This window comes from Pinus tabuliformis, chromosome J (assembly GCF_031772625.1).
Source record: "Pinus tabuliformis cultivar Carrire ecotype Pingquan chromosome J, CPIR1, whole genome shotgun sequence".
Lineage (NCBI taxonomy): Eukaryota > Viridiplantae > Streptophyta > Pinopsida > Pinales > Pinaceae > Pinus > Pinus tabuliformis.
The window spans coordinates 919,378,066-919,401,577 of NC_142295.1; the positions used below are offsets into that span (position 1 = coordinate 919,378,066).

Consider the following 23,512-nt stretch of genomic DNA (forward strand, 5'->3'; position numbering starts at 1 on the left):
AGCATTTCGTGGAGAGCAAAGATTCTTATTGCTCAATTAAGAATTAATGCACATCAACTTTGGTGTGAAACGAGACGGTGGAAAAGACCTAAAGAAGCTTGGGAAGAACGAGTGTGTACTTTTTGCACTTCTGGGTAGTGGAACTAGAAAAAATTTCATTTTGGAATGTGATGCTTTTAGAGACATCACAAATATTTATGGCAATATGTCAACATCGTTCATCGTTCCTTGGGCTGTTAGAAGGTTGGACCAACTCATCATCAATTTAAATAAAAAAAACACTGAAGTGTAAAAAGCGAAAAATAGAGACACTAGTAATCCCATAAACTATTTTTAATGTTAAAATATCATTAATAATATAAAACTATTTTTTATAATTTAACATTAAAAAATACATTCTAAAACACTACCAGAAATACATATAATAACAATGAATTTATGAACGTTAATAAAAGAAGTGTAGATGTATGAGTTTGGAGGGCATGGAAATTTTGAAACCACGAACCTTTCTCAAATTGTGGAGAAGACAAATGCCACAGAAACTTGGATCCTAATCTTATCATTTTAAACGGTGAACGCCCAATCACGAGGAGAAAAATAAAGTAGTGGAGATGAATTTTAACGAAGTTCAGGATGTTTTAGTTCAATTTATTCATTCATGGTCACTATTTCCACAGATTTCAGTAGCACAAGGAATGTGTGGCGTATAATCGACAGTGCAGAAATTGGAGCACCTGTGCTAGCAACAATGCATCCCTTTATCTGTTCCCACCACCGTAGTGCTCCAATCCATCTGATTAAACGTGGGTGGTTGCCTACAAGGATGATGATGAAGAAAGAGCAGGTACAGTACCTGAGCCGTAGCAGAAACAATACTGATATGCTATTTCATTCATGTTGTGGAGGCAGGTGGGGATCTCCCCATGCAGGATTTATATTTGGAGGTAGAAGAGCGCCTGTGGGGAATGCTAACAGAAGGAGACGAGCACGTATCAGAGCAACGTCTGCAAAAAACATGGTGACTGTCATCGGTGCCTTTGCTGTCCCTATACTTCTAGTTCTGGTAACAGTGATTGTCTCAATGGTGGTGTCGGAGAAACTTGACCGAGAATTTGAGCAGGAGGTAATTTTATCTACTTTCTGTCCATTTGGGTATTCATGTACTGAATAACTGGCATGTGCTATGGTGTCGTCACCAATGAATTTTGTGGCAACAGTTCTCTGTTCCTATAATTCTATCAATGTAAGTCAGCCCTCCCCCACCGAATGGCTTTAATGCACTAGAAAAACAATTGCAGAGTCCTACTTAGTGTGAAACATATCTAGATTACTTCAACTTTTTTCTAATGGTCTAATTTGAAATACCCCGACGATTTTGTTTTCTTGGGAAATTTGCAGAGATGGCAATGCTTGTAATAGCTGGTCAGGCATTGGGTTAAATGATTTCAATTTCATTCCGTTTTTGAAAATTTTACAAAATTTCATTTTCTATTAACTACCTTGTGTAATTAGATTACAGATTTTGGAATATTTAGAAAATACAATAGACATAAGTGAAGTCAAACAGTTGAATCTATCCAATTTCCAAAATATTTTAAAATCTGCAATCAAGTGAATCCATCCAATTTCCAAAATATTTCAAAATTTGCAATCACGTTAAAGATGACCTTAACTCCCTTGCATATTAGTAATGTACATAATGTAAAAAGTTGATTAGATTAAATTGTCCAACAGTTAACTGGTGGGAGTTTGCAACAATTACTTCAAATTCTACTTTCAATGCATTTTTTTGTATGATTTCTATCGTAGACTCCCAAAGGGGCATTTCATCTCGCTCAGTAATAAAATGAGTCGTTTTTCAAATGCAATACAAACTAAGTTGTATAAATTGTTAAATGCCTTCAAGCTTGGAATTTGATGTGGTTAAGTTTTCTCTTTATTAAAATCAATCACATTATAGCTCTTTTGCCGGGTGAACAGAAAATAAAGAAAGAAAGAAAATTATTTTAACATCTACGAGGCTAAAGATAGTCTATGTGTTAATTTTAGGTATGTTCTATGCTTAGAGCAATTTATTTCAATTTTCACAGTTAGCTCAATATCTTTTCCAGATTTGCAATCACATCAACATTAAAGTAAACTGCAGATAGAACATAAACATAAATCACAGAAGACAAGCCAAGACAAGAGGACACAAGATGTGGCGCTAGCCAGGGACAAACCCCAATGTGGGGAAACCCTTGATCAATTCTTCTTATATGTTCTTCAATAGTTCAGCAGAGAGAGATAGTACATTTACAACAGAAGTCAACACTTTGACTTATCTAAAAAAGAACATAGATCATCTCTAAGAAGATGATACATGAGATAGCTGAACTCAGTTGAAGCATGCTACATCAACTGATTCTCCAGGGTGACTCCTTCACCTAACACTGTGCTGCACCTCGTCATCATGTTGCACCTCACCGTGTTGCACCTCACTGTGTTGCACCCATCATCACTATGCAGGACTTCATGACCATGCTGCACTCATCATACTGCTGCACCTTATGCTACCACTGCTGTCCCATGTGCCATGGTTGCACCATGCTGCCACAACAGTCCCATGTGCCATTGTTGTACCTTGCTACTGTCCAATGAGTTTGCAGCACCATGCTTTTACTGCTGTCCTATTGTAGCCTTTGCTGCCATGCCATAGCTACTGTTTGATTGTGCCTTTGCTGCCATGTCATAGCTGCTGTCCTATTGTGCCTTTTCTGCCATGTCATAGCTGTTGTCCGGTCATAGCTGCTGCCCTATTGTAGCCTTTGCTGCCATGTCATAGTTGCTGTCCCAATTACTAGCACTGCCATTCCTTCAACACTGCTCTTTACTGCTGCTTATATTGTGACTGGTTAGGGCATCTGGCAGACCTTACACACCCATCTATCAGTCCACAAACAACCCCTTAAGGACTACGACCCACCTTGGCAAGCTTCTTCCTTGGCAACTTTGCCTCCTTAGGATGTGTATCAGCCCCTAACGCAGTCACAACTGTGTGCTTAGGCCTGCAGCCAAGCACAACATCAATCCTGTAACTACTGCCTCCACAGAATAGTGCCCAAACAGCAACGTATTGCTCCTATTCTCCTCGGCCTGGCTGCTTTCCTTTCCTGCTCTTAACTGTACCTAGAAACAGCCCTAAACTTGCCCTTAACAGATCCGCTGTCACCTACAATAGTTGTTCCTACCACAACCCTCCACGCTGCTCCTTAAGCTTCCCCATGCTGTCCCTTTGACCCTTCAAACTGCGGCTAAGACTACGCTGTCCATACAGCCCTTTCACGCTGTCTAGGGCAGCCTCCTAACCATGGTTCCAAGCCTACGCTGTCCATACAACCCTTCCACGCTGTCTAGGGCATAGAGACCAGCGTATAGGACTATAGGCTTCCTTCTAGACTGTGTAGAGACCAGCATATAGGTTAGGGCTCCTTCTTGACTCTGTAGAGACTAGCATATAGGTCTTGTCTTCTTCCTAACTTGATTGCGTCCTCTTGGTTAGGGCAGACTGCGGCTGGGGCATTCTCCTCTTAGACCTCTCTTCCACTAAAACCCAAAGTGAGTGGAGAGAAATCAAGAGAGAGGTGTGTGTAGAAATGACTATCAAGTCACCTCTTTTTATACTAAATCGTGGAGCACATGTGTGGGTTATTTGGTTGCTGGCCGACCTTGACGAATTGTCTTATAACACAATTAAATTCATAACTCCATGAATAAATATCGGAATCGGATGATCTTTAGATCAATCCTACACCTCTTGATGAGAGGGATCCAAGAAAAATATCAGCTGCCATAAATAAGATGACCCACATGGAGTTTGGCCTTAGTTGCCAATTTTAACACTCCCTCTCAACTAGGGAGAACTCCATCCACTGATCCATCTATCCGACTGTACTATCTCTGCCATCAGTGCCCTGCACTTCTCTGCTCTGCTGAACCATGAAGAAGAAGAATTGATCGAGAATGTCTCATACCATTCTCTACTGACCCGAAGTCAGTTCCATATGAAGAGAGTGTGTCATACCACTCTTACTGATCCCAGATCAGTTCCAAGAGAGTGAGTTATGTCACTCTTACTGACCCGAAGTCAGTTTCATTAATCTTAGATCAATATCACAAGAGAGTGTCTCAAACCACTCATATTGATCCCAGATTAATATCACGAGAGAGTGTCTCAAACAACTCATACTAATCCCAAATCAATATCACAAGAGAGTGTCTCAAACCACTCATATTGATCCCAGATCAATGGAGGTCATCCTAGCATAGGGAGTACGGTAGATACAATGATGCGTCCATCGATAGTACTACTATGGTCCCTAACCCCATTTCCTTGCTCATTGGCCAGATGAGAGGTACTTCCCATGAGTCCCAGACTGCATGGGTAGGATGCCTCGACAGGAGAACCACTCATCCTGTCCCTAAGTCGCCATGGGGTATCACAAGGGAAGGTTGAGCCATTCACCCTGTACACAACACATCATTAGGGGAGGGTGAGTCGCCCTATGGTCGCTTGTTGCTCCAAGAAGTACCCCAAGCCCCCCGGAGCTCCTAGAGCTCAATGCATGCATCATGCAGGACCCTCTTAAGAAGGTCTCTCAACGGCTCTAGGTCATTCGGGAAAGTTACAAATTTGACCTTTCCCCGGGGCTTCGATAGAATGTCTGCGACTTGTACATCAGTCTCAATGCGATGGAGCCTCCTCGCTCATCGATGTATCGTATCCCAGATAAGGTAGTATCTGATGTCTATATGCTGGAGCAATCATAGAATACGAGATTCCTCAACAATCGAATTCCCTTCCTAGTTGACGCAGAAGATCACGATGGTATCCATCATGTGTACAAACATCTCACTGAAGAGCTTCCGCAACCAGGCAACTACACACGAGGTCATACTCGTAACTATGTATTCGGTCTCAACGGTGCTCAAAGCAACCGTCTTCTGCTTCCTCCTCATCTAGGATATTGAGCAGAACCAAAAGAGAATTAGCACTTAGAAGTGCTCTTGAGATCCTCCACACTGCCTGCCCAGTCAGCATTCGAATAATCAAGCAACTTCATATTTCCGGCAGTGTATCTCAATCTATGAGAGATTGTGCCCCGAAGATATCTCAGAAGATCCTTGGCTTCAATCCAGCGAGGCTCAACCAAATATGAGCCAACATGCTAACTGCAAAACATATATCCGGACGAGAGTTCACCAAGAACATCAATGCTAGTATGAGTTTGTGAAACGCAAAGGCATTTTCCAGTATCCTTACCACATAACTTTTGAAAGTTAAGATCCATCGAGGTAGTCGCGGGCTTGCACCATTCCACATCCAGAATTCAACTCCCTCTTACTTCTGCAAATGAGAGGGTCTGCACGTGTCAGAAATAGGTCATTTTCAGAAGGTGCTAGTATGAGAGGTCTATCATCCACAACCTTCGAGCAATGGTTTGGATCGTCTTCACTCCTAGTGAATCTCAACTTCATCAGACAACTATCAATCCTCTCATACTAAGCCCGGGGTGTTTTGCTTCAAGCCATAGAGGGCTTTCTTCCACCTGCATACATGAGATTCCCGATCATGAATCTCAAACCCCTCGGGTTGTTCCAAACCTGTGGACCTGCTACATGAGGGGAATGGTCCCCTTGTAAGATTTTCCTTCGGTACATCTCAGTCATGTACCTTCATGCTCTTCTTGAATTTAGGCATCCCTGTCACCATTTGACTCACATTGGGTAGGGCCCCATAAGTAAACCTTCGGTGCTATAGATGAGATATGTCAATTGACATGATCCCCAATGGACCATCCTGCAACTTGATACAAATTTCCAACCTTGAACCCATGAGTAAAAGCATCTTTGAAAATTCTATTTTCAAACACGTACCTTTCCATCGATGAATGCCACCCTGAAACCTTTGACTTCCATTGCCGAAATGGACACCGAGTTCTTCTTGTGATCAGGTACATAAAGAGATTCTTGTAAATGAATCGAGTTACCCTCATTCAATTGAGGGGTAACATTCCCTACACTCTTTCCGGGATAGGTGGCATCAACTCCAAGTATAATCCCACGATTGTTTCCATCTCTACCAAATTAGAGAGAGCTCCCTTCTATCCAATGAAGTGCCTTGAAGCACTACAATCAATAAGCTAGATTCCCAAAGAGTCTGAAGGAGAGGGCCAATACAAGATAATGCTTCTTTATCTTATCAGAAACAACATTTGATTCTTCATACTTGGGGTTCCTTGCTTTCTTGAAGAGTCGGCCGTTTCCTTTATGACCTGCATTACCTGTCATTCCTCTGATCATTGAAGATGTCCCTGGAATGATTGTTATCGTCATCAAGTGATGTGTCCCTGCCATTCGGACACTCCTTTGCATAATGATCGAATTTATTACAAACAAGGCATCTACCTTTCCTTCCACCCTTAGATCCGTACTTCCCATTGAAGTGATCTTTAGGTAGGCCATCAGGAGCTTCCGCTGCGCCATTTTGATAATATTCTCTGCTTTGATTTCACCCTCGGTGAATTTGAAGAGGGATGAGGAATCCATTGATCCTTTTGTCCTTTCCCAACAATCTTCGGTGATTGCTCTTTCACTCTTGCTTGGGCTTTGTCTTCACCTCAGCTCTGATACCATGTTAATTTTAGGTATGTTCTATGCTTAGAGCAATTTATTTCAATTTTCACAGTTAGCGCAATATCTTTTCCAGATTAACAATCACATCAGCATTAAAGAAAACTGCAGATAAAAAATAAACATAAATCGCAAAAGACAAGCCAAGAGGACACAAGATGTGGCGCTAGCCAGGGACAAACCCCAATGTGGGGAAACCCTTGATCAATTCTTATTATATGTTCTTTAATAGTTCAACAGAGAGAGAGAGAGATATTACATTTACAATAGAAGTCAACACTTTGACTTATCTAAATAAGAGCATAGATCATCTCTAAGAAGATGATACATGAGATAGCTGAACTCGGGTTGAAGACATGCTACTTCAACTGATTCTCCAAGGTGACTCCTTCACCTATCACTGTGTTGCACCTCACTGTGCTGCACCCATCATCACTATGCTGGACCTCATGACCATGCTGCACTCATTATATTGCTGCACCTTATGCTGCCATTGCTGTCCCATGTGCCATGGTTGCACCATGCTGCCACAACAGTCCCATGTGCCATTGCTGTACCTTGCTACTGTCCAATGAGTTTGCAACACCATGCTTTTACTGTTGTCCTATTGTAGCCTTTGCTGCCATGTCATAGCTGCTGTCCCAATTGTGCCTTTGCTGCCATGTCATAGCTGTTGTCCTATTGTGCCTTTGCTACCATGTCATAGTTGCTGTCCTATTGTAGCCTTTGCTGCCATGTCATAGTTGTTGTCCCATTTACTAGCACTGTTGTCCCTTCAACACTGCTCTTTACTGTTGCTTATATTGTGACTGGTTAGGGCATCTGGCAAACCTTACACACCCATCTATTAGTCCACAAACAACCCCTTAAGGACTACGACCCACCTTGGCAAGCTTCTTCCCTGGCAACGTTGCCTCCTTAGGATGTGTATCAGCCCCTAACGCAGTCACAACTGTGTGCTTAGGCCTGTAGCCAAGCATAACATCAATCTTGTAGCTGCTGCCTCCACAGAATGGTGCCCAAAACAACGGCGTATTACTCCTATTCTCCTCGGCTTGGCTGCTTGCCTTTCTTGCTCTTAACCGTACCTAGAAACAACCCTAAACTTGCCCTTAACAGATCCGCTGTCACCTACAGTTGTTGTTCCTACCATAGCCCTCCACGCTGCTCCTTAAGCTTCCCCACGCTGTCCCTTTGACCCTTCAAACTGCGGCTAAGACTACGCTGTCCGTACAACCCTTTCACATTGTCTAGGGCAGCCTCCTAACCACGGTTCCAAGCCTACGCTGTCCATACAACACTTCCACGTTATCTAGGGCATAGATTCCAGCGTATAGGACTATAGGCTTCCTTCTAGATTGCATAGAGACCAACGTATAGGTTAGGGCTCCTTGATTGCATAGAGACCAGCGTATAGGTCTTCTCTTCTTCCTAACTTGACTGCGTCCTCTTGGTTAGGGCAGACTGCGGCTAGGGCATCCTCCTCCTAGATCTCTCTTCCACTAAAACCCAAGGCGAGTGGAGAGAAATCAAGAGAGAGGTGTGTGTAGAAATGGCTATCAAGTCACCTCTTTTTATACTAAATCGTGGAGCACATGTGTGGGTTATTTGGTTGTTGGCCGACCTTGACGAATTGTCTTATAACACAATTAAATTCATAACTCCATGAATACTTATCGGAATCGGATGATCTTTAGATCAATCCTACACCTCTCGATGAGAGGGATCCAAGAAAAATATCAGCTGCCCTAAATAAGATGACCCACATGGAATTTGGCCCTAGTGTCCAATTTTAACACTATGGGACAGATTGCTTCTTCCTCTGGTTGATGTATTCGGCCCTTTTCCTGTGAAGCCTTACAATAAACTCTCCCAGCTTTTCGACAAACCCTTCGCTAAATAGATTATCCCAAGAGCTAGCTGCAATAATATCTGCATAACTTTCTCTGTTGTCTTTGAAGACCTCACAATCTAAAATAAAAATTCATATTGACACAATTGATTAAACAAAGGCGTATGGAAATTCATGTCTTGAATTGATTCATACTAGAGAAGGAAAACAATATAAACTTCTTGAATTGACTCATACCAAAGAAGAAAAACCATAAACTTCTTGAATTAACTCATACCAAAGAAGAAAAACCATAAACTTTTAAGATTCAAAAGATATGACTGACTATTCCTACAATTATGAACAATCTCAAGATCCAATTACACAAAAGTTACTACAGAACAAAACAAACTTTGAAAGTGTGACCAAGACTGAATGGGGCAATTCAATCATCTGATGCAGAGTTCAAACTGTGAATGCAATGAGGAATTCCCAAGACTATTCCTTTGCTTCGAAGATAGCCTCACCTTTAGCAATTATGATCTATTTTGAGAGCTTCTTTAACATATCAATCCGTCAAATAAAAATTTTATCAACAAAAGATATCCCCAGCATAACGGTTAAAACTTTCTTTGTGCCACTTCATAATATCTTCTCCCTTTGACTATATGACATTGCAACACTACATTGGGCTTTCCTTTGCTGCAAAATGCTTTAACTGTCTAACCTTGTGACATTTTAATTTTTATTGGTTCATTAATTATTAGTGTTCAGTCTTGATCTCTGCAATCAATTACATGTCAGATGCCTTCACATTCAAATTTACCACCTAAAATGATGCATCTCTACCCCTTTTATAATTTAAGATTTTTGCTTCTCAAATTCTTGAAATCTTTATTTAATGGTAACCATGATTTCACTTTAGATTTTCACTACTTTTATAATACCAACAATTGTATTCTCATTACATTTTGTTTACAAAGGCATGGAATGTATCTCAATATTTCAAAAATTTTCAAGCCCAAGCTTCCTTTGGAAGTTTGTTTCCTTTAGGGTTTTGGGTACATTGCCGCTCCTTGTCGGGTTTTTAAAAATGCTAGCTCACTGTTGGTAGATTGTTGTCTGTTTTCTGTGTAGATTCAATTGCTCTAGTCAGATTATGCCACAATTGTGCAGTTGGATATATTTTGGCGAACTATTTGCTATTGGCTATGCAGACAGTCCTAATCAAATTGGGTGTACCTTTGAAATTTGGTAGAATGAGGTAGAATATGAAAGATATTGACTCTTTAATGAAGCACCATACGAGGAGAAAATTATAAAATCAGCCATGATTTCGCTATTCCCATTCTAAATTCAACTTCAATATATGGTGGGTATGGATTTACACTACATGAGGCTTATCGAGGACTTAACTAAGAACGGTGGGCATCTAACATATCTCCTACATGGACTTATTTTATTGGACATCAATCTGAGATAGCTTTTAGCAGGTAAAAGCATTGTGTCTCCACCATTCCTTGCTTTTGGATTTGAATATGCCTTTTACTGTTCCAACTGATGAATTGTGGAATGAACGTTTATACTCAAGTAGAGAGGGAGAACCATTGCATCTGAGGGAAAAATGGTTGATGAGCCTCAAAAAGAAAAAGAAGTATTGCTGGTGTTCGTGTTACAGAAATTTGGGAAGATTATTCACCTGGATGTTAACATAGATGGTTGCTTGGAACATCTTAAACTATAAAACAACAAATTAAAAGTCCTTAGATGGCTGGCAACAGAGATGGGAGTGGGCAGATCAAGTGGAAGGGTTGGCTTGGTTTCGGAATAATAATGTGAAATTTGATAAATTCACAAGGATCTAGGAAATGACTACGTGTGGGATGCATTATCATTTGTCACGATCTGCCTGTATTATAGAACCATAATTAATAATGTATTGAAAGATAAAAAAATTGGGAGAGCCCTGCCCTCTATAAGGGCCGTTGTACATTTATTGTAACCTTTCTTAATTTTCAAAGAATTAATACTATTGCGGTCTGCACTTTCACTTCATTGCCTTTTCCTTTCGTTTTCATGTGGTTGTCTGTTATCGATATGCGTTTCAACAAGGAGTAGTACTGTTACTGCATATATTGCACCGGGGCTTGTATAGTAGGATTTGAGGATCATATGGCAGTTTCAGAGCATGATACATGAGCCTATTTCAAAGCGTGACCATTAGTAGTCATATACTAGTAATACTCACCAGGTTCTTGCAAGTAGCTTCCAAGTGGCATACTATGGACGCACAGACCTTCCCATGCACAACCCTTATGTTGATTGAGAAATCCCAAGATTTTCTAGTAACTCACTACTATGGCAGGTCTTGGGGTGTTCTTGAGGTGCAAAGTGTTCGATTCGTGCCCCTGGCAACATTTGTGATGGTGTATTTCAGTATTTTCAGCATGTGGATGACCCCCATGGTGGTGTTTTGGTTAGGAGGTTGTGTCACATCAACCTAGTCACATTTTTGTACTCTAGTGACATTTTACTTTGGTGATGGAGACTTATTTGATTCATATTTGAACATTTTAGTAGAAATGGCATGCATTTTTTATTATTGAGATCAATGGCCATGGTCTACTAAGGTTTTACTATGGTTTTTAGGACTAATTATTTAGATAATCTTATGATCTACTCCTAACATGGGTGCTCAAGTGTTTGTGGTCATGTTTTCACTAGGATAACAACTTGTTGGTATAAGTGGGACACACCTCTTTTGGCACACATGTCGAGCTGTTAGAGAGTTTGACCAGCAAGTTTGACTTGGAAATTGAGCCACATTGCAAAAATAGCAAATTGACTAGTTGTTACAGCCATGATGGGATAACAAATAACACATGGCAGCCTCTACTATGCTCCTTCTGGGATCCATGACACTTGGATGCTCACATATGCCAAAGAGATTGTAATTAGCTATTTGTGGAAGAATTCGACCTCTAGAGAGAGACTAAGATCTCTCATGAACTGTTTAACCCACTCATTTACCTGTTAGAAACTAGATCTTATGTCTATGTGGCACCAACGTCAATATTTTAATCATTTCTCTCTAGTTCGTTGGAAAATGTTGCTATTTTATTTCAAGATGTCTTGGCTCTTCTCCTATATGAAGCAACCCCCTCTCATTTGTAATGGTTGTTGAAGGGATGAGTATTTAAGCTCTTGGTATAGTTTGAATTTGTAATTTTTTCTTGAAGAGCAAATGGATGGTTTGACAAGGTTCCCTAGAGGATGAGGATGCTATCTCTTTCATAAAGCTCATACATGCTGGTTATTTCTTATTCAGTGATTATGAGGCAATGAGATTCGAGTAATATTGTTCTATCTACAAGAATTTGTCATTTGAAGTGATTACTGACGATGCATTTATCTGTATGTATGGTGAAAGATACATTTTGTCATTTCATGATAGATTCAAACCCTCATAATCTATGATCTTGTCTACATTAGCAAGTTTTGTTGTAAGAACTTTATGGTTATCTCAAAGAAATAAGGACGGGTTATTTCAGCTTGTAATCTACAGGTAAAATCACCATTATTCTCTTAGTAGAGTGACGTCCCTCAAGGATTTATTAAACCCCATTTGCCCAAGTGAAATATAAGGCACTGGTGCTGCCTTACAGCCCTATAAAATTCTCATCTAGCTCACTTTTTACCTACTATACAGATTTGGAAATTACACACAGAAACCTCAATCTAGCTCTGTCCTTAAAGTCTTGGTTTACTCACTACATATAAACCAAATCATACCATTTTGCTTGTATAAATCTGTTTCATAATTCATATAGTAACAGCTTTGAAGGGGTAGAGTTATACATTATTGAACAGTACTTTATTCCTGGAAATTACATTGAAGAGAGTACCTTTTACACCAGCTGTAATTTACTTGTTAAATATGGTGAAAAAGGGGCTCTTCTAAGCTGAAAAAACTGCCCTGTTTGTACTTGTTATCAGGCCAACCCTTAGAAATCTACCACAGTAGTAAATTACATATAAGGGTCAGCACTATAATCACTTGTTTGTTGGCCTAACATAGCCATTAAACACATTCATTTGTTGCTGGTAATTGAATAACAAGATTGCTGTCATAATTCACTTTAGTTTTGCATGAGAAATCAAGTAAAATGTATGCTGTCATACCCTTATGCATTTCATCTTTTGGAAGGGACTGAAACCCAAATCAAACAAGTATTTAAAGCTGAATTGACATCTCTACCAGACCCATCAAAAGCAAGAGATTATTCAAGGAAATGTCAAACTGTTTGTAGGCAGCCAGCTAGTCTTGTTTTGTCATGCTAATCTCAAGCACAGCATATACCCCTTTTTCTCATTCACCACCAACTTATAACTGTTTGTAGCCAGCCAGCTAGTCTTGTTTTGTCATGCTAATCTCAAGTAAAGCCTCTACCCCTTTTTCTCATTCACCACCAACCTATTAGCAAGCCCAAACCATAGAGAATGAAGATCACAGGAAAACCCCCTAGAGGTGGTCCTTGATCATCTTATAGTGTGGAAAGATAAAACCAAGATGGCAGCGATGAGTCTTTCAAGGTCCATAAAATTTTCATCAAGTGAAGACCTTGCACCAATAAGTGAAATTTTGTGGCAGCATTTTGGTGTTGTTGCCTAGGAAAGGTCCATGTCTCAGAAATCTAGAAGGTAGTGTTCCTACAATTGTGATGCCTGTTCATTTAAATCTGATCTGAAGACATTCATCGGTGACTCCACAAGGGGGAACCTCACATCACATATATTCAACAAGAATCCTTCTCATAAATTATTACCAAGATTTGTTGACCTAGAGAAAGTTTATAGGAGGCGACTCAGAAGGGAGTCTCAAGCTTCTTTGAATAAAAGTCTTGAAGTCTTATAAGACATCAAGGTTTTGTTTGAAATTTCAGAATAACCGGTAAACCTTAGAATCATGGCAACCCATCCATGGGTCAAGGATGTTTATAAGGCTTTTGATATAACTAGAATCCAAGGGTCTCCACATGCCATGCCAGACAAATATGATAATATCACAAGTGGCTTCCAAAATTCACTGGCAATAGTGTAATCATAATAGAGGACCATTTGGACATGTTTATGATTCGGTAGGAGAAGCTGGTGTAGCTCAAGCTAATGAAGATGTGGTTATGAAACTTTTCATTTTTGTCTTAAGAAGAGGATGTTAAGATCTGGTTTAGAGGTCTTCTAGACAATGGCATTTGCAATCGGGATGAATTTCATGAAAAGATGGGTTGTGTGCAAGGATTGTGGGATGATTTTAGCCTAGCTTATTGAAACGACAAAGAAGGAAAATGAGATGGTTAAGGAGTTTGATGACCGATTCAGAATGTTAGTTGATATGATTCCAAAAAGGATTAGACCCAAAGATGATGCGATTCTCCTTCACTACACTAATGCCTTTGAGGGAGATTTTGGCCTAATGCTAAGAGACAAATTCCCATGCAAAATGTAATTATAATAATATTGGGCGAGTAAGGTAGAAGAATATATGCTCTTGTCCAAGGTTGATCCTATGGGATCTTCTAGAGCTTCCATTTCGAGGGCAGAAGCTAGTCTTGAGTGGTAAATACTTATACAACTGACCTTGCTTACGACCCTATTACAACACTAAACGCGAAATTTGAGAAGTTGTCAACTGATGTCGTCAAATTACAAACACCTATACTAAATAGAATGATTAGTTTAGAGAGGGATAAAGGGAAACAAAATCTATATCAACCATGACAGAAACATAATTAGTTTCATCCCAGAAGAAATGCAGGTTAGTCAAAATAGGCCCCCTCAAGAACAAAGATTCCTGAATGCTTTGGCCCTTGTAAACATGGCAAACCAAGATGGAATTCCATGGTGTTTGCTTTGTGATGAACCTCATAGTGAGCAAGTTTGCCCAAGAAATTTTGGCTCAAGTTAAGCAAAAGGTTTAGGTATATGGATAGTTTAAATTGGGTTGAAGAAGGGGGTTATATTTGCACTCTTCAATAGAAGCCTCATGCAGTAAAAGAGGATTAGATAAGGCAAATCAAAGAGAGAAGCATAGATGCTACAAGAATTGTTAGGTTGAATATGTTACATGCCATGGATGAGAAAGTTAAGGATGATCTTGTATAGAAGAATAATTCAGTATCAAAAACAAAACCAAGCCCCTAGAACTTCACAAGGTTTCAAGTTTGTCAATCATCAAGATCAAGGTGTGTCCATGAGCAAGAAAGCTGGTTATCTTCCTAGTTTGCCACAAGCTGCTTTACTTACAAACTCTACAATGATCAAAGAAGTGGATCTGAATATAGATGTGACTAATGTATTGTCAAAAGTCATAGGGCCTGTCCCTTTGTCAGAATTAATTAAGATCCCTTCTCCAGAGGAAAAAGTGAAGAAGTTTTTGAGTTGAAGAATTGAATGAGGATTCTCCGGTTGTGTTACAAGCCATGCATCAAGGGAGGAGGAATGGGAGCCATTCCCCTTTTTATATACATTGATTGTTAATAATGTCCTTTTACATAACTGCATGATTGACTAAGGGGCTTCCGAAAATGTAATGTTATTTTAAGGTTATGAATTAGTTGGGTTTGAAGATGACTAGACCATACTGAAATGTTTGTGCAATGGATTCCTGAAATAAAGGCCTGTGATTTGATTAAGGATTTTAACTTTAATGGTTAGCTTGACTATTTATCCAGATATTTTGATCCTGATGGATGTGAAAGTGATAGACATGCCAGATGCTTGGGGCATGCTATTGTCAATAAAGTGGTCTTTCAATTTGGGAGGTAGCATCTAGATGGTTGTATCTTAAGCTACAATCTCAACTTGTGAAGGAACATTTGTAACTCTTCATAGAGAACCTGCACTCAGATGTCATGTTGAGAGAACCTGCACTCAAATATCATGTTGAAGACCCAAATGATCCTATGAATGAGTTAGTTTGCTATGATGATGATCTTGGAAACTATGCAATCTTAACAAACTTAATGGCACTTTATGAGGAAATGTTTGAACATGAAAGGTGCAACGAAGTATGTAAAATGAATTTTGATGGAACCTAGACTTCATTAGGTGTAGGAGTGGGGATTGTGTTTGTTAGCCACCAAAAGTGGTAACCCCTAGGAGAAAATATTTCTCCCCATTGGTCAGCCAGCTAGCCAACAACCCTATGATGATGCACAAGATAGCTTTACTTCAGAGCTCTCCAACTATGCTCTGGTTAATGCTCTCTCCCATCTAGCATACTTCTTGAAGGAATGTGGGTCATTTATCAAAGGCACACTAACAATTTTGTAATCATGTGCTTTCATTTAATGTTTGGGGCATACTAATATGGATCATAGGCCAAGCTAGATGATTGAACACTCTTGATTGTACCCTTGTTCCCATGCTTCACTTGGGAGATTATCCTTTGCCCCTAGTCTAGTGTGACCTCCCCTGAGGTCCTTCCTTTAGGAGGGGCACTAATAGGAGGCATTGATTGATATAGTGTGCCCAAGGTAATCCATACTTGCCACCTTTCATGTTTCCCTTATTGTCCACCTCCATTCTTGGGTTGATTATCATTGGTCATTGGGAGTCAGGACTGACACCCTATATCCTCACCTCTAAGTTAGGGCCTGGAAATTTTCCCTAAGAGGTTGATGCAGTTGAAAGAAAAGATAAAAGCATATGAAACCAAAAATAAAGAAAATGAAAAATGCAAAAGATGGTTGGGACATTATAAGCATGTGGGAAAAAGCCTAGCATGTGCTCTACCCCCCTCATTAGTCATCACCCAATTTCTAAGCATTTTATGCTCTATCTAAAACAAAGGAACTTATGAAAATCCCAACCCTGATGAGCAATAAACTGCTACATCCCGAGGAGTATTTAAAAAGCATAAAGCAAGCTGGGTCTCCTAAGCTATGCAAGAAAGAAAGACAAATCATTAAAGTAAAAGGTGCACTAGAGGGGTGGAAAAAACAGGTTGAGGAAAGGGGCAACTCATGCCTCCACGATATCTCCCTCTTATCATTATACTTAGATATGTTGGACCTCCTTCAGTTGGTACCATGGCTATGGCCATCTTCCTTGAAGTCTTGCCCATTCCATGACCACCTTTATCACATGCATCTATGGAGTGATCGGTCTATTGTGAAATGTCCTTCCCCTTGGGGGATGGAAGCACCTAATAGGGCTTGTTACCCACCAAAAGTGGGTAACCCCATAGGAGAAAATTTTTCTCCTACTTTGGACAACCAATCAGCCAATAACCCTATATTTGCTCATTAATGATATGCCACATTTTTCTGCCATTTGTACTGGTAAGGCATCTCTCACCATATGACATTCCTCTTAAAGGAAGGTGAGTCACCACTCAGCAAGTTCTTTAACCATTTTGCAATCATGTGCTTTTACTGAATGTTTTGGACATTCTAACATGGATAAAGGGGTGATCTTGATGATTGACTGATCTTGACTATAAGCTTGTTCCCTCACCTTACTAGGAGGGTTAGTTTTTGATCCTAGTATAGTGGGACCTCCTCTAAGGCCTTAGGGTTATAGGGGGGACACTACTTGGGAATCTTGGATTGAAGTAGCATGTCCATAACCACTTCATACTTACCACTATTCATCATTCCCATAATTTCATGCCCATTCTTCAGTTTCACTATCATTGGTTCATTGGGATTGGCACCCTAATATCCAAACATTGCCTCAGAGTCAGAACTAGAGGTTGATGTAGTTATAAGAAAGATAAAAGCATAAAATGGCCAAATGAAAGAAAAAGGAAAGTAAAATGCAAAATATGGTTGGGACATTAATTAACACACGTTGGAAAAATATTAGCATGAACTCTACCCCCCTCATTACCCATCACCTGGTTCCTGAGCACCAAATGTTCCAACATAATAAAACAACCCTTGCCTGTCCCAAACTTGATGAGAAAGAAGCCAACTCATCATTAAAGGGTAAATCAATGCTATATCATCAAAAGAAAGCTTGGATTCCTGATTTATGCTTCTCATCGAAGCATTATCAAAAATAAGTAAAAGGCACATTAGAGGGGTTGAAAAGGCAGGCCGAGGAAAGGCGTAACTCATGCCTCCACGATTGCTCCCTCTATACATCCATCCACTTAGAAGATTGTCAATTTTTTTGAGTTCCTTAAGAAATCATTGGAATATGTTAACACAACTTGAGTATTGAGATTAATTTGAAAAAAATAAATGTGTAGGCTTCCCCCAAAATACTTCAATAAAACTCAACGTGTTAACCCTACAACAAATTGTTTCTAGAATATATTAGATCAGTGAATGCATGAAACAACCTTTGAAAATTATGAGACATTAGCAGAGTCCAATTCTTTGTCAACCAATTTTACTATCATACCTGCAGACAATTCATATGAACCATTTACTCTGATCACTTGGGATCAATAGACAACCAAACTTTGTAATAATATTTTCATAAATGAATTTTGGAATAGATTGGATTGTACAATCTAGTGCTTGTTCAAGTTATGATTCATGAATACTTAGGTAAGGCATTCTGTACTGGTGATTGCACATCTTGCTTTAGTCCTCTTGTCGACATAGAAACCTAGGGTCCAACAAATATATTATCCATTTTTCAAAAGAACCTTGATGCTATATAGGTTTCAAGGGCATCTCATGTTTTGTAGTTGGTCTCTCTGTTCTTTGGCATTTGTCAAATTTTCTTGCAAATTCATTGTCATCTTCCCATCAAAAACAGACTTGTAAGATTTTCTCAATTATCGTCAACTTTGAAGTGCCCTATGCAATTCTCTCATGTGCTTCTCTCAAAAAACCTTCTCATGTCAAAGTCCACACCTTCTCAAGATGGAACAAAGCCTATATTGCACCTATGAATCTTGTGTAGTCCAGCCTCCAGGTACCCTAGCTTGATGCTCACCAATCATGCTGTAGGAGATGTGTGGGGACTTAAACATCAAAGAGGAAAGGGGCATCTACTCAAGGGCTGGATCAGACTCCATGCCCAATGGTAGCACTTAGGATTTTCCTATTCTTTTTTTAGCCATCTCGAGTTAATTTCTTTTCCCTCTTCATTTCTGTTTTATTCGGCAACCTACAGTTTTATTGCCATATTTTCTGATCTAGGTTGCATTTCCAAATTTTATTTGAACTAACACTTCCATATTCATGTTATAAACCAGGGTTTTCTGCAGGTCAAATAGCTTGATATTTGAATTGATCTGCATCTGAAGTTGGATGTAATATCTCTCTTCTAGTTTTAACCTATCTCTCAGATCTAACTCTCATATTTTTAATTAAAGTTCATATCTATGCTGGAGAACATATTTGACCATTTGACATCTCTGCTTTTCTAATATAGTGGCAAATGCTTAACAAGTTGGTTTTAGTTCATTAATCTCAACAGCGTCCTGCATCCAATATGATCTAAATATTCCCAGCTATAAAATCGATAATCTGCTTGGAAAAACGACTCGTTTTATTAAACTTAACGATCCATATTGAAATCTGAATTAATTAGGAGTCTCATAGTAGGAAAATTAAAGATATGATTCTCTAAATTCATGATTTTACATCATAAAAATTGACAATATCCAGACAATCAAATGGATTTGTAGAAGCAATCAATAAGATTCTTGTAAATTATCTTTTGAACATTAACTTCGTAGAATAATCTCTTGAATCTTTGAGGCAAGTTAGTGTTTGAATTTTGACTATTCATTCTCTTGGGATATTCTCCACAACCAGAGGATCTGTAAGAACTAATTCTTCAACAGGGTTTTCCTGCACTGTTGCCATTCCTTGTAGCTTCCTTCTACTCATTCTTCAAAATCCTCTTCTTGTCTAGGTGACGGTTGATCCAGGTGGATATTGGTGGCCACCTGCCAAGTCCACCTGGACCCCCACCATTGTCTTTCTCAACATTTTCAGTTTCCTTAATTGTAGCACAACTTACTATTTTTAGCAGTTTTTCGGGTCCTGAACTTCCGGAGCCGTTTTGAGGCCCTAAACGACGTTTTTTGGGGAATCCGGGGGCAACACGAGTCCATGGAATGGACTGTGTTGCCCGTTCCAACAATGATAGTGCTCGGATAGATCTTTCTAATGAGCTATTGTACGCGTCAAACGGAGATCATATGCCAAAGTTACGACCCCGGGAAGTTGATGTACCAACTTACCCCCAAACGGGGCCCACAGTTTGGCGTTTCATCTCCTAGGGTTAGGTTTTGGAATGTTAAGGGTTTTTCCATTGTTTCTCAACAATAAATAGGCCTTCGAGCCTCATTGTAACACAGTTCAGAGGCATGTAGCCATCACATCTCTTCTCAGAGATAAGCTACCATCGCCCTAGCTAGTTTATTGCCATTTCTGTTTGTAAGCATATTTCAGTATTTTCCATTAATGAAATGAAGTATTATTTCCGCTGCATCTTTGTGTATATGGTTATCTCTGTAATTTGTTGCGTTCCTGTTTAAATCCGGATCAGTGGTATCAGAGCGGTCTACTTTTTCTCTGTTTTTCTTTGCATGTCCCCAACAAGGTCGGGATATAAGGAGTTAGGGCTTGAACTGGTTGAACCTTTGCAAGACCAGCCTCGCAAATCCCGACGGCCTCCCATGGCGGACGAGAAGAAAGACGAGGGGGCAGGAGATCCCATCAAAATCTTGCTCGAAGAAGCGCTCGAGCGACAACGGAACGCGATGATGGACAGCTTTGCGCAGATCCTTCAGTGGCTACCCAGAAGCGGCGCATCGGCTTCCAGCAGCTCCTCTGGAAACGCCACACCCTTTAAGGTACAAGTTAATTTTGAAATCCCCATATTCGAGGGTCAGATAGACGCCGATGCCGTAGATAAATGGTTAAATCTGCTAGAGGGTTATTTTTCTGTTCATGAATTTTCGAGTCGGGAAAAGATTGTTTTTGCTCTTCTCAAAGCAGCCCCCCACGTCAAGGACTGGTGGGAAACCTACTGCGAGCAGAAGGATGAAAGTACTGGCTCACTATTTTCAGCCGCACCCACCTGGGATTCGTTCCGGGATGCCATCAAGGAGCAGTACTACCCTGTCGGAAGCTATGAGGATGAATACATAAAGTGGACCACGCTGCGGCAGGGAAGGGACCAAGACGTGCCGGAGTTCACCAATCTTTTCCATACCCTTCGCACAAAGTTGGGTATCAAGGATTCGGAGCAACATTTGATACTCAAATACCGTGGCTGCCTGCACAAGTACATCCAGGAAGAAATACAGTTCCTAAACATCCCCTCGCTCGGCGCAGCATATCGGTATGCCGTCAAGGTCGAGCAGAAGTTTAAACAAAAGAAGCGAGACTTTGGATCTGCGAATCCAAAGCAGGGGAAAGGTGCCCCTAAACCACAGAACAAAGGACAAAGCCAAGGCGGGACAGCCCAAGACAACCAGCCGAAGCTGCAAGCAAAGAGCAACGCCGCGAAGCCGAGAAAGGACACTGGAAAATGGTGCGAGTTCCATAAGAGCTCCACTCACAACACAAGTGAGTGTCGGGCCAAGCAGTCACTGGTGGCTGAGCTAAAGGTTTCAGAATCAGATGCATGTTCCGACTCTGAGTCAGAACCCGATAAGGGGTATGAAAAAGGGAAGCAGATCATTGATGCGGATCCCAGCGCCACTGTTGCTACCGCAAAGATCCAGAAAAATGAACCCGAAGATCCAGAGGAGGAGGAGCGTCTCTTCCACTCCCAGATGTGGGTAAAGGGCTCCCCGATACAGTTCATTGTTGATAGCGGGAGTCAAAAGAACCTCATTTCGGCAGAGGTCGTGAAGCGGTTGGGCTTACCGACCACAGCACATCCACAACCATACACCATTGGGTGGCTTCACCAAGGGCGAGATCTTCGCGTGAGCCAGCAGTGTCGCCTTCCATACAACATCAAGCCCTTCACGGATGAGGTATTGTGTGACATTGCTCCCCTTGAAGTTTGTGATGTATTACTAGGACAACCATACTTGTGGAAGCGACATGCTGTGTATGAATCAAGGCCCCGTGCTGTTATTATTACATTGGGAAATAAGTTGTTCAGGATACCAGAGGTAGCACCACCTGCCGCCATCTCTTTGATTACTGCAAAACAATGCAGTAAGATCATTTCCAAAACCAGGAAATTTGTTTTCCTGATGATACACCCTCAAGGGAAGAAGAAGACAGTGGCCGCGACCTCCAAACGGGGTCCCTCTGCACGACAGCTACAGATGGACAAGATTGTGGAGGAGTACGAAGACATCTTCACCTCCCCGGCAGGGGTTCCTCTGCACTGTCAAGTCAAGCACTCCATCGATCTGACCCCAGGTGCGCCGCTACCCAATGGACCAATTTATCGGCGCTCCGTTATGGAGAACAATGAAATCAAGAGGCAGATTCAGGAGCTCCTGCAGAAAGGTCACATCCGTCCGAGTTCTTCGCCCTGTGGGAGCCCGATAGTGTTGGTACAGAAGAAGGATGGGACGTGGAGACTCTGTATTGACTATCGGGCGCTGAACAAGATCACTGTCCGTAATAGGTACCCGATCCCGCGGATTGATGACCTCCTAGACCAACTAAAGGGGGCGAAATATTTCAGCAAGATCGATCTGAAGTCAGGATATCACCAGGTACCAATTGAACCCTCAGATGTGTGGAAGACTGCCTTCAAATCCAAGGAGGGCCTCTTCGAATGGTTGGTCATGCCTTTCGGATTGACGAATGCTCCTGCAACCTTTATGAGGCTAATGGATGACATCTTGCGGCCATTCACCAACTCCTTTGTAGTAGTATACTTGGATGACATTCTGATCTTCAGCCAGAGTTGGGAAGAGCACCTCCACCACATCCGACAGGTTCTCCAAACACTGCGGCAACACAAGCTATGTGCCAATTTGGAGAAATGCACTTTTGGCATGACCGAGGTTCAGTATCTGGGATACATCATTGATGAACAGGGGGTGCATGTCGATCCAGCCAAGGTCCAAGTCATTAGGGATTGGCCCTCTCCAACCACTCTAACAGAGCTCCGCAGCTTTCTAGGTCTTGCCAACTTCTACCGCAGGTTTGTGTTGGGATTTTCTCATATTTCTTGGCCCTTGAGTCAAGTCACCAAGGGCGGGGCGAAAGCAAAATTCTTTTGGTCTGAATCTCAACAGAAGGCATTCAGGGAGTTGAAGGATCGCCTCTGCACGGCACCAGTGCTCGCGTTACCAGATTTACAACAACCATTTGAGGTCGAGACAGATGCCTCTGACTATGCTATTGGGGCAGTCCTTACTCAACATGGACATCCAGTGGCATATCACAGTGAAACACTTTCAGACACAGTCCGGAAGTACCCCACTTATGATAAAGAGATGTATTCCATTGTACAGGCCTGCCGACAATGGAAGCATTACATTTTGGGGAAGGAAACGGTCATCCACACAGACCACCGACCGACCTCTGCAGTTCATACAGACCCAAGGGAAATTGCAGAATGATCGCCATCAGAAGTGGTCTACATACCTGCAACAGTTTCACTTGAATATCAAGTATAAAAAGGGCAGCACCAATAATGTTGCAGATTGCCTCAGTCGACCACCGATCATGGCGCTAACCACCGTGCTCAACTCTTGCGGGCACGAGACTTCTGATTGGCCACTTCTCTACAAAAGCGACCCAGAATTCGGCCACACATACCAGACACTCTTGGAGGGTCGGCAGGTTGCAGATTTTCACCTCCAGGATGCCCTATTATGCCACCTCGGTCACCTCTGTGTTCCTTCAAGCGAGCGTGCCAAGATGATTTGGGAAGCACACTACAGTCGGGCTGCTGGGCATTTCGGGGTCGAGAAAACAGTGGCAGTACTGCAAAACTATTTCTATTGGCCGAATCTTCGACAGGATGTTGGGAAGTACATCCGATCATGTACTGCCTGTGCCATTGCCAAACCGACCATTAAGAAGCAAGGCCTCTATACCCCGTTGCCTACCC

General features: G+C 41.2%; 1 protein-coding gene across 1 annotated transcript in view; it reads left to right on the top strand.

Moving 5' to 3' along the window:
• Positions 1-527: 527 nt before the first annotated feature.
• Positions 528-23,512, top strand: part of LOC149229756 (uncharacterized) — a 31,260-nt gene continuing 8,275 nt past the window's right edge. The window contains exon 1 of the mRNA XM_089378726.1: positions 528-1,123. Within this exon, the coding sequence (XP_089234852.1) occupies positions 659-1,123 (465 nt within the window). The 5' untranslated portion in view covers positions 528-658. The remainder of the gene's footprint in view (positions 1,124-23,512) is intronic.